The sequence below is a fragment of the Mastigoproctus giganteus genome, chromosome 8 (genome assembly GCF_048544385.1).
Source record: "Mastigoproctus giganteus isolate SK-2022 chromosome 8, ASM4854438v1, whole genome shotgun sequence".
Classification (NCBI taxonomy): Eukaryota; Metazoa; Arthropoda; class Arachnida; order Uropygi; family Thelyphonidae; genus Mastigoproctus; species Mastigoproctus giganteus.
This window is the reverse complement of record NC_143582.1, coordinates 173350271-173363310: the sequence shown is the minus strand read 5'-3', so window position 1 is coordinate 173363310 and position 13040 is coordinate 173350271. Positions and strand designations below refer to the sequence as shown.

The following is a 13040-nucleotide window of genomic DNA, read 5'->3' as shown; positions in this document are numbered from 1 at the left end:
TTTCCTTTCCCAGTGCTTATGTCACATCAAATAGACTCAACATTGCATTGTCCGCCAACATCAGTTGGATGCACTTCCTTAGAATTTACGTTTCTTAACTAATAGCATAATCCCTCCTCCCTTTCTGTCGTGGCTATCCTTTCTATACACATTGTACTTCCCAAATTCCAATTCTGCACTGCTTATATCTGTGTGACACCATGTCTCTGATATCCCAACAATATCTGCCTTTGATGTCTTGAATAGCACTCCAAGCTCAAATTTATTAACTATACTCCTTGCATTAGTGTACATGCAAGTATACATGCACCTGTTCCTACTCTTAGTTACCCTAACACAGCCCATGTATTTACTTGTTCCACTATGACTCCCAGCAATCCTGGAAATCTCCATTATCTTGCTTTCCAGACTGCTGCTCATTCTAATAGAAGCAGTGCAAGAATCCCTTTTGCCTCTGCTTGTGGCCACTGTTAAACTTTTATTCTGTGTATCCCCCCCCCAAGCTAGCAGTTTTCTGACCTACCTAACACTGCCTCAATAGCATCAGCAAATATTCTTGCACCCTTTCTATTTAAGTGTACTCCATCTCTGTAGAAGCAGTCTCTCCTGTCAACAAGCACAGACCAGGGTGAAAAAAATTCTGCCCCTTCAGCCTTGCACAATCTCTCCAGGGCCGAATTGATCAATAAGACTCTCATCATATACTCCTTCCTATCGCATCTGGGCAGAATTGCAGACACTTTCACATTCAACCCTAACTCTTAATGTCATTAGTTCCGATGTGTACAACAATATCACCTTTTGTGCCCTTAAAAGATGATATCTGCTGTACAACGTCATCAACGTTTGCCCCTGTCAGACATACCCTGGTCCTGTTCTACCTATCCTTTTTGCATAGTATATTTCCTGTCTCCCTGACAATAGAGTCACCATTTTGTACTTGTAATATGTACTTGTACAGTTTGTACTTGTAGTATGGTACACTTTCTTTGATCAGCTGGTATTTTTATGCTAGCTTCTGATATATTATCCTGGCAACCTAATCACATCTATGAGTTTACTCTGAGATATAATCGTCCATCCCACAGTGATGTGCTGGATTGTTTCTGTGGCCAGGTGTCCTTGGCGATGTATTTCCTGTAGTTCCTGGTATTGATTACATGGTCTTGGATGGCAAGCTCTTCCCACTCAAGAGCCATGCATTGGAAGCCATCTTATCCATGTAGTCTTGATGAAGGTTATTATAGTGTTTGCCATGGAGTACCATCTTTGCCCATCTTTCTGTCTGTCTTTATGAATGGGGGCCTCCTTGTTGGGGTTGAGCAGTGTGTGCTGTTTGTTTGTCTTATGGCTTGATAGATTGGCACTGTGTTTTTTTGGAAGTAATCTCTCAGGTTCTTAATCATCTTCTATTGTTCAGTGAGGTCTGTCAAACCCCTCCCTCCTTTTTTCTGGGCTGTGGTCATTCTGTCAATGGCTGACTTTGGGTAGCGTTGGCAGCTCTTGATCATAATTATCCTGGTTGATCTCATAATCTCCTCCAGCTCAGTGTTGGTCCAATATATGATCTCAAAGGAGTATGTTAGTACTGGGACTGTGTAAGTGTTTATGGCTCTGATCATGTTCCCACCAATCAGCTTTGATTTTAGCAGCAAGCTTCTCCAGTGAGCCTTGATCTCCTTGTGTTCTAGCTATTGAGCCAGCACCATCCCCAGATATTTATAACTACCTTATATGTGCCTTATAAAAAACAAAATATTCACTGTTTATTGGCCACCTTGTTATTACCTTTCCGTATATCATGTTTTTGTGATGTTTTGTATGAATATACATTGTGGTCCATATGCCATTTCCAGTATATTTTAATTTTGGAAATATTACTATAAATATTACTCATGAATCCATTAGTCTATGCTGAGACAAGGTAGCTTATAATGTGTGAATTGCTCTGTCTCCCTCATATGGATGGGCAAAACAGCAGAGACCTTTGATAAAATCTGTATATTGAAGTTATTGCACTCATCAAAAAAGTAAATTTTCCTTTAATAGATTATATATTCACTAAATACGCATGATATACTTATACATCTTTATTTATTTTACACTTAGTATTCCGTAGTCAGGATCCTAGTGTCAACGTTGTTCTTCTAGAAGATTTAGCTGCTGTAGTTGGAGTGGTGATAGCCGGAACCTGTATGGGCCTTACATCACATTTTGGAAATTCAATATTTGATGCTATTGGTTCACTTCTAGTGGGTGGCCTTCTAGGAGCAGTGGCATCTTTTATTATTTATACTAATAGTGCTGCACTTGTTGGAAGGTATGGTATTTTTTTATTATTTTTTTTAATGCTTTAATGTATGTGGGTTTAATTTTTTTCTATAATTAAAGAAGTATGGAGTATGAGAATTGTTGATTATTATGTAAATAAATTTTAAGAAATAATATGAAATATTGATATTTTTCATTTTAGAAAGAGTAGCATAAATTTCTGTTATTAGTAATCCATATTTTTAGCATTTAACTTCTGTATATTCTAGTGTATAAGTTGGCTCAACATAAAAGAAAACCTCTGTTTTTTGCATTACATTCATCTTTAATCATATATTGCCATACAAGTTGACTACTCATTTTTGTATCTTGAATATTGGCAATTACAGTAAAATCTGCTTTAAGAACCAGTGGCTACTTTTTTAATTTAATTATTTTTGCTCTTTCTTTTTAATATTTATATTTTAATATTTTAAAATACTGTACAGTAAACTCTGAAGTAAGCATATACAACACTCTCGTATGTAGATTGGTCATAAAACCAAAAACTGCAGGCATAGGCAATGGTGTGTTATTGCTATTATTGATGCTATATGAGTATATGAGAAGCTTTGATTATACAACTGAGCTATTCCTTGTTGCCTATTTAGTACTGTACTGCAAATTGATTTCTCTAAATAATGCCTCAGTATGGAAGCACATTTGCTGTAAGAAATCAATAATTCTCAAAGTTTATCTTTCCAATTCTTGAAAAATAAATGTGAAAACATAAAGCCCAGCAAATTCCATGAACAGTTTTCATCTGATGAAGAAAATTAGCATAAATTACTGGGTTTTAAGAGGTGAGCAACAATTTATATTCGTAAAAAATATATGTGCAATAAATTGTAAATATATTGGTATTAATTCTTGTATTAACCTTTAGCTTAATACAAGAATCTGTCACTACGATTATACTAAGGCTTAATAGCCTTAGTATTAGTAGGGGCAGATGATGCAAGGAAGCAAGCTTATACAGTATCATAAAAAAAAAAAAAAACTGTCCACCTCCTCATCTGTTCATTCCCTTTAATAGTTTGTCTAATTTGCTAATGCTAATTCTTGCTTAAATTTATTCAGAGTATCCATCAGGACCTTATGCAGGTCATCCAAGTAATAGTTATTTACTGATGCTATCGAGGCAGTGTTAGGTAGGTCAGAAAACTGCTGGCTTGGGGGGATACAAGGACAAAAAGATTAACGGTAGCCACTGGCAGAGGTGAAAGTGATTCTTGCACTGCTTCTATTGGAATGAGCAGCAGCCTGGAAAACAAGATGCAGGATATTTCAGAGACTGCTGGGAGTCATTGCGGTACAAGTAAACACATGGGTTGTGTTAGAGTAGCTAAGAATAGGAACAGGTGCATGTATACTTGCATGTACACCAATGCTAGGGGTTTGGTAAATAAATTTGATGAATTTGAGGTATTGCTCAGAACATCAAAGGCAGTTATTGTTGGGATATCAGAGATGTGGTGTCACACAAATATAAGGAATGCAGAACTGGAATTTGGGGAGTACAATGTGTACAGGAAGGATAGACAGGATAGGAAGGGAGGAGGGATTATGCTATTAGTTAAGAAACACATGAAATCCAAGGAAGTGAAGCCAGTTGACATCGCAGTGTCGAGTCAGTTTGGTGTGACATAAGCATTGGGAGATCAAAATCGAGAGTAGGAGTGTGTTATAGGCCTAATGACTCTGATGAGTATAATAAGAAACTGTACAGGGAAATAGAGTGGGCCAGTAAATCAGTCTTATAATGGGAGATTTTAATGTCAGATGAACTAATGAGACATATGGCAGAGAAGAAAAATGCATGGGATACATATAAATTAATGGGTGACATGGAAGCTTATGATAGATATAAGCTGGTCTAACCAAGTCACAATGGAGATTAGGCAGGCAAAGGCAGATTATGAAAAATCCTTGGTAAAGGATGCAAAGAAAAACAGCAAAGGATTCTTTACCTATATAAACTCTAGAAGGAGAGGGATGAATCAGATTGGTCCACTGGATATTGGTGGTTCATATGTTGATGATCCTGCTCAGGTGGCTAACAAACTAAATGAGTATTTTGCATCTACATTCACACATGAGGAGTTATTCAGGGAGGGGAATGCCAGAGGTGAGTTAAACTCTGACAGTGAACTAGATGATTTTGTAATAACTGAGAGGAAAGTGGAGGAGAAATTGTTGAAGATAAACATAAAAAAGGCACCTGGGGTGGATGGGATCTATCCAGTTATATTAAAGGAGGCAGCAAAGGAAGTAAGCAAATCCTTAGCCATAATTATGCGAGCTTCTTTGGACTCAGGGGAGGTACCCATGGACTGGAGATGTGCAAATGTGACTCCAATTCACAAAGGAGGAGGCGCCTCCTTAGCCAGGTAGGCAGGAGCAGTAGTGCGTAGCAAACGCTTCTTGATTAGACTGGGGTTCGAGCCCGTGCCCACCAAATACGGAGGATGCGGAAAGGTCAGGGAATGACCACCGCATATCCCCGGAACAATATGGCCTTAGTTTCTAATGCTCCTAAAAACCAAATAACGAACAAAGGAGGATCAAAGAGCGACACAAGTAATTATAGACCTGTTAGTTTAACTTCTGTTCCAGGAAAATTAATGTAGGCACTGGGTTAAAGAAGCACCGCAGGATCATCTAGACAAGACTTCAGTTGTAGCTTGGACACAGCATGGTTTTGTTAAGGAAAAGTCTAGCCTGACCAATTTGATTGGATACTATGATGTGGTCACAAAGGAACTGGATGCAGGGAATAACTTTGATATCATATATTTTGATACTGTTGCACATGGAAGGCTGCTGAACAAATTGGAACATTGTGGCATTGGAGGCAAATTGCTGCTATGGATAAAGGGGTGGTTGATGGGGAGAAGACAGAGAGTGGTAATCAATGGACACTGCTCATTGTGGACTAATGTTATTAGTGGAGTCCCTCAGTGTTGGGTCCATTGTTGTTTTCGGTATTTATAAATGATATTGATGATGGTATATCAAGCTTAATGTCCAAGTTTGCAGACGATACGAAGGTGAGCAGGGTTGTTAAGGACACTAATAACAGTATGCTGCTGCAACAGGATCTAGAAAAGTTGAGCAGATGGGCTGAGAGTTGGCAAATGAAGTTTAACATTGACAAATGTAAAGTACTACATATGGGAAGCAGTAACCCCAGAGTGATGGCATTATTGCATGTACAGTGTAACAGGCTGTGGCACCAAGAACAAGGCTGCAATACATTATCCAGGTCTACCACAAGCTGTTCATCCTATCCTCCACAGCTGAGATGAACCAGTTCCAGCTAAACCCTAGCACTTTGATACTTCCAGTACAGACTCTGATTCTGATTTTTTCCAAAATGAACATCGTGAATTTGAAGGTACATCACAGAAGACATTTTACACAATTCAGTGAAAGAATCTGTTGGCATCTGGCACTTCATTTTCTTGCATAGGTACATTAAAAAAGAATTCATTCCCCTCTACTCCAAGTTGGCCAGTCTTCTGTTCTCTACTGACATAAGTGGTTTAATCAGTGCACTGGATGTTATATACCATGATCCACTAGAATGAAGATTCTTCATTCACAGCTTGACAGTGAGCTGAAAAGGAGTTCTACACAATGGAAACATGTTACCTCAGTTGCAGTAGCCTGTTCTGTACACATGAAGCAAATTTGCAATAGTCTGAAATTTTTATTATAAAAGGTGAAATATCATGAAATACATTGCTAAAATAATTTAGAATTATAGTCAATTGGAATAAATTTCTTGGTGTTTCCTTAATGGCACGAAGTTGAAATTATGTGAAATATTATGAAAGGAAACTGAAAACTTACCACAATAACGGGACCATTAATTATGAAGCAAAATAAATTAAATAAAAACTATTGAGTTACATCTTGTACAAACACAACAAAATATTGGCCATGGAATCGCTGCATTTTAAACATTAAACAAATCAATGCATCACCAGTAATATAATAGATTTCAGTGATGGTGAGAAATTAACAGCTAAGTGCACTTACAAAGCAATGCCAACACCACTGATGGAATACAAAGTTAAAGAAAAATGAAATGAGAATATGAAAATAAAAATAAAGTTATAATTTTGTTTCTTATTTTCATGAAATTAATAATGCTTTTACACATAAACATCAAGCAATAAGGTGACAGCTTTGCCATACTAGTGTGGACAGCATTCATTTCCAGCACACACAGCCATACAGATCATGGAATGGATCATAGCAAAATGATCCATTGAGAATTGTTCATAGCAAAACTTTTCCTATGGTGGTGACTTTTGGAACTAATTTTGTTTGTTATATAATTCTCTTCCATATCCCTGGTTGCATTTCCTCCAATAACATCTCTAAATAGAGATAGTTTAATTGTCTACCCATTATATAAATGTCTGAAATTATTTCAGAAAATCATTTAAATATTAACATAGAAGATTTCCTTCTATTAACATAGATCTTTAGGTTTCTTCTTTTTTTGAAATTTAATGTTGAATCCCTTCTCCATATATATTGAATAAAAAAAAATGGACAATTATTGCTTTTGCTTCTTGAAGAATTTCTACATTAGGAGGGTGGTGCCTTCGTAGCCAGGTGGGCAGAAGCAGCAGTGCATAGCACACGCTTCTTGATTAGACCAGGGTTCGAGCCCGTGCCCACCAAATACGGAAGATGCAGAAAGGTCAGGGAATGACCACTGCATATCCCCGGAGCAATATGGCCTTAGTTTCTAATGCTCCTAAAAACCAAATAACAAACAAACAAAACACGCTTTAGGAGGAACATGAGAAAATTATGCAAATGATTGTTTGTTATAAATTAAGTTGCTTTTATAAAAATGTTTTACAATAAATATGTATAAAATAATGGTTAAATTAGATTTTTATTGTTACTAGGTCTATTCCCATTGAAATGATGCAACAAATTAACAGGGAAATGGAAAATGATGTAATGATTAGGTAAGTTTTAAAAAATCTGTTTTACTCCCCTCCAGAAGTGAAGCTATTTTAATTTTATAACAGTTGTTACATTTAAAATGTTGGACCAGATGGTCGACAATGTGATCTGTCTCCTTCCTTTCTCATCAGATTTCGAAAGTTAAGTTAGAGCGGGAGGATGATACATGGCACATCATCAGTAATGAATAATTAAGGAAATAAAACATTACCGAACCACATTATTTTTGGATCAAGGTATATGAGATGGGTAGAGATGATCCTTTATACTGTCAACATCTTCTCAGACATTGAAAACAATCCCCTTTGATGTATTTCAACCATTCTATCTTATAATAGTGGAAGTCAAAACACTTGTTATATCTACGGCTAGAGAAATCAAATCAAAATTCTATTACAGTGAATACTGTTTAAACAACAACTTTACTATAATGACATTTTATCCAGATTCTGGTCAATTCTGAGAGTGCACTATTGTCACATACCCTAGGAGCAGCTTGATTTGTTAATGGCAATGGCTTATATAAACAATATAAGTGCCAATACCAAAAAACATAGGAGTTTTGTTTTCGTTTGTGAAAGTGAAAAGTGCCAGCATAAACAACTCCAGCATCAATTACAAAGAACGTGTTAGTTTCACTTTCACAAGTGTCTTTCTCACTAATTACAATATCACCAGGCTTCTTTCTTCCCATGGCAGCAAATTACACCAAATTTGTTGTCATGGGAAGTTTTGTTCGAACTCAGTTTGTTGAGTTCAAACAAAAAACAAAAAAGCTCATGATTATGGCATTATATTTATTTTAAAATATAAGTTTTTAATTTAAATAAATAGATTGTTCACAGATATTAACAGCACATTGAAAGAATGGGTGGCATGTAAAAAAAATTAGTTGCTTCATGGATGATGTACCCATTCATGTGACAGGTTTATCCGCCTGCTGAACTGTTAATATAATAATGCTTTGTAAAACCCGTTTTAATTAAAATAGTTATGATGAAAATTCATTACAACAAATTATTCTCAAAGTATACCTATATTTAAAATATATTGCTTTACATATGTGAAAATTATGAATTACACTGTGAATAGACCTTCATATTGTAGATGCAGATATGGAAGGTTTTGATTGAATAAAAAAAATTTAACTTTTAAAAGATGCAGTGAAAGAATTCAGTTTCATGCCGTCTGAGATTTCCACATATTTGAATGATTATAATTTTGTTCAGTGTACCAGTGCCTTTTTATCCCCCCCCCCACAAAAGTTCATGATGTCAGATGATGAATTTGCGTAACTACTTACTTTTACTAGGGCTTGAATACAGAGAATTTGACTACAGATATTTTTGTTTTGATTGCACAAATTGAATTTGCATATTAATATATGCAGTATGCAATAAGTTACATTTTCTTGCCATATTTCTGAAAGTGTGGATTATTAAAATTATATATAATACATTATTTCTTATAAATATGATATGATTTTAAAATGATGATCTCTGAACAAATATTTTTAATTTTGAAGTATGTGTTTTGTCATTTTATTTATTTATTATTAATTTTAAAGATAGTATTTAAGTATAATAAAGCCAGAAATGTATATTAGAAAAGTACAGAAGAATTCATTAGAACAAAATTTTGGTAAAATTATTTTCTGTACAAATACATTCCAGACAATAAACAGGAAATATACACAAATGCTTGCAATTAACAAGCATTTGTGTATTTGCAACTAAACAGGATTCATTTTTTTAAAAGGCTGTGGGTTAATAGCTATTGGTGGAACACTAGAATGGGCACTGCCCACCAGAAGAATGACATTACCTGATTGGCCAATAATTGATGGCTTGGGATACTTAAAAACTGAATAAAAGTTAGTGGTTAGGAGACACTCCAGGACAGTCCTATGGCTATCCCAAGGTATCTCCTAATCACTTCATTAAATTTATGCTTTCATCAACAAAAGAATAAATTTAGTGCAGAACTTCATAGTAACTAATGAATATAGTAAACTTCATAGTAACTAATGAATATAGTAAACGAAATATGCTATAAATAAAATACAATGCATACATAGTTATCAAGGTGGACATGTCGGTGGTTGCAAGGTTTTGTTATGACATATTATGCTACATCGATTTGTTTCTTTAAATGAAAAAAATTTAAATTAGTGTCTTAAATTTTAGTAATATAATTTAAAATATTAAATTTTAAATTAATATAAGAATAAAGCAATCAGTTTATCAGTTTCAATAAAATCACTGTTTTCCATGACATCTGTAATACATGTAGTGGCATTGACCAATTGTTATGGACCCCGAAATGTTCAATATTCTTTTTATGTAAATAGCATAGCTTTTAATCAATCCAGCCATTTATGACTTGTACAACATAAATGCATATTATTAGGCTTATTTCACTGGCAGTTTACTACTCAAATGAAATGCATTTCTTAACAATTAATTTCCTTGAGGTAAAACATTTGTTGCATGCTATGAAACTCTATTTCCTTCTTCATTACATAAAACAAACATCTGTCATTATGTGGAATTAGAAACTAAATTTATTTTTTTAAACTGTAGTACAAACGTTTTGAAACTCTTCTGAAGTGATCAACACTTGCATTCCTTCCCTCAAGAAATGTCAACAAATACATTAGCAATCAACTGCTGATCTTGCATCCTTAAGAATAGCTTATAAACCGTATGTTACTTACATGAATGCAGTTGTTTATAATGATTATCATTAACCAGGTTATACTTAGCATTAGTTGAGGCATATGATGCAAGAAAGCAAGCTTATACATCAGCCAAAAAAAAAAAAAAAAAAAAACCCATTCCATTTCACCCATCCGGTCACTTCAACTGTTTATCTAGTTTAGCCTTAAATTTATTTAAGCTATCAACTTCCACAGCAACAAATGATGGAAGTCTGTTCCAGCAATCAACTACCTGCTGGCTAAAGGCAAACTTCTGCACATCTATTCTACAGCTGTCTTTCCTCAATTTGAATCTATGCCCCCTCAGGTTCTTAATCTGAGCAAGTGGAAGTATCCCATCAGCATTGAGCCTGCTCAAATCATTCACGGCCTTATACACTTCAATCAGGATTCAATATCCATCTGAATTCAGTATCTTCTCAGCCAAATTATATGCAATTAAATTAGCTTTAGGAAATCTCTGTTCTGACTGTTCTTTAAAATCTGTTATTTACACTAATTCCCTCTGCTCAATCATGGAATTATATACATCCCTGTTCTTGATGAAATTAGAAGCTTATTACTACAGATTGAAAAACGCCACCAACTAATCACCTACTGTTGGATTCCAGCACATTCTGGTATTTTGGGCAATGAACTTGCCGACAAAGTTGCAAAAAATCCAACCACCTTAGATTTAACCAATATCCCTGTTCCAGCATCAGACCATGCACTGATCATTCATGCTGCATGCCTATCAGAATGGACAACAATCAACACTCTCAAACTAATAATAAACTCTTGCTGTTTAAACAGATTCCAAAAATTTGGCGCTCCAGTGTCCATACATCAAGACGAGAAGAAGTAGTCCTTTCAAGGACAAGAATAGGTCATACTCATCTGATCCACCTTTATTTACTCACAGGAGAAGATCCACCACAGTGTCCACATCATTCTCAAAATCTTACCGTGAAACACATTCTCATTGACTGCCCCTACTATAGACAAGACAGAACTTCAACCCTGCTATCACTGGTAAATCTTGATAAACCAATAACTTTAGAGAATCTCATTGGTGACAGGGCAAATATTTCTGAATTTTTCAACTATCTCAAGCTAACTGAGCTTTTTAATCATTTCTGATTTTATGAAAATTTCTCATTTCCATATATTATAAATGAATAGCTGCATTATAGCCATAGCAGCTTATGTGCCATCAAACCCCCATAACAACAACAGCAGCAACAACAACAGATAGAAGTTTGTCCCACCAAAAACTGTCTTTCCTCAGTTTGAATTTATGCCACCTGAGGTTCATAGTCTGAACAAAAGAAAGAATTCCATCAGCCTTGAGCTTGCTAAAACCATTCAAGGCCTTATACACTTCAATTATATCACTTCCCAGGTGCCTAGTCTCCAGATGCTGAAATTTGCAGAACTTAAGCCTCTCTCTTGGTAAGAGCACCCATTTGTTCCCCTCACCAATCTTGTTGCCCTTCGTACTCATTCTAGCAGCTCTGCATCCTTCTTAAAATGAGGCCTCCATACCTATATGCAGTACTCAAAGTGTGACCTGACCATTGCCTTATACAAAGGGATAATCACCTCCTTATCCCTGCTAGCAAAATTCTGGTGTATCTTTGATAAGACCTCATGACCTTCTCTGGCAGCCAGTCTGCACTGTTCAGAAAACTTCATATCTGACTGCACAATTACCGCCAGGCCTTTTTCATTCTCCACTACCCTGAGTGTAGTACCACACAGTTGGTACGTTTCTCTGGAGTTACAGCTATCCATGTGCAATACTTTGTATTTGTCAATGTTAAACTTCAGTGCCATTTCTCAGACCATCTGCCCAACTTTTCTAGTCCTCTTGTAGTAGCATACTGTATCATCTGCAAACTTGAACATTAAGCCTGATATAGCTTCATCAATATCATTGATAAATACACAAAACAACAATGGCCCAATACCAAACCCTGGGGTACTCCACTAATAACATTAGTCCTTGAAGAGAAGTCTCTGTCTTCTCCCACTCAGCCATCCTTTTTCCATTGTAGCAACTTTCCATTAATGCCTTACTGCTCCGATTTGTACAGTAGCCTTCCCTGTGCAACAGTATTAAAAGCTTTCCTGAAATCCAAGTACAGTCAGTCCTCGTATAGCGTGATAGTTGTGTTCCTATAAACCCTCATGCAATGCAAAATCGTGCAATATAAATAACAGGCCCTATGGGAAAAATAGGGTTAGGTGCTGACCACCCAAGATTGAACACACATTTGTAACCAAAACATTACCAAACACAATAAATAATAACAATTAATAAAATACATATTTTATTACGACTATTATGTAATAAAATATTGCTAATGCTTTTGCTTCTATCATAAGCAAACTTGTTCTTTGTTTGATTTTCTATCCAAACAGATGACAGCCGTTCCTGCTATGAAAGTTGTTTTTATTTTCTCTGCATTCTTTCTGATTCTCGGCATTGCCTCATTTAGGCTTGTAGCACGTGCAATATCACATGGTCTTTCATTTCGCTCAAAGTGTTTCACAATTTCATATTTTTTCTCTATCAACAGAGGCGGACTGGCCATAAGCCTTACTGCGGAAACCCCTGTGGGCCTGGGGCCAGAAGATGATGGAGGCCGGTGTGATTTTGGCCATAAATGCTAGTATGAGGCCGCTACAAATTTTCCCGGGTAAGAATTTTTGACCCAGTCTGCCTCTGTCTATCCATATTGCTTTTCTTTTTCTCTCTGAATCTGTAGTGTCTTCACCAGGACACTTCCTCTTCGCACCTTTTAAATATTTTACTTATTTTTAGGGTATAAAGCACAATCAAAAAATGAGGAGGCACGCTTGATACACATAAACAAAAAAAGCTGCACGCATGTAGCAACTGAATAAACAACACCATAAAGGCAGAGACACACTATTAACACCTCACTAGCTCACATTTTACTAAAACACATTTCTGGAGGTTACTGCCATAAAACAAAATTTCCAGTTACGTTCCTACTAGTGGAATCTGTTA

General features: G+C 35.9%; 1 protein-coding gene across 1 annotated transcript in view; it reads left to right on the top strand.

Annotated features, from left to right (window-relative positions):
- ZnT49B (solute carrier family 30 member 9) overlaps nt 1-13040 on the top strand; it is a 168165-nt gene that overhangs the window by 139835 nt on the left and 15290 nt on the right. Inside the window, exons 14-15 of the mRNA XM_090379907.1 lie at nt 2110-2320; nt 7242-7304. Coding sequence (XP_090236033.1) covers nt 2110-2320; nt 7242-7304 — 274 coding nt within the window. The remainder of the gene's footprint in view (nt 1-2109; nt 2321-7241; nt 7305-13040) is intronic.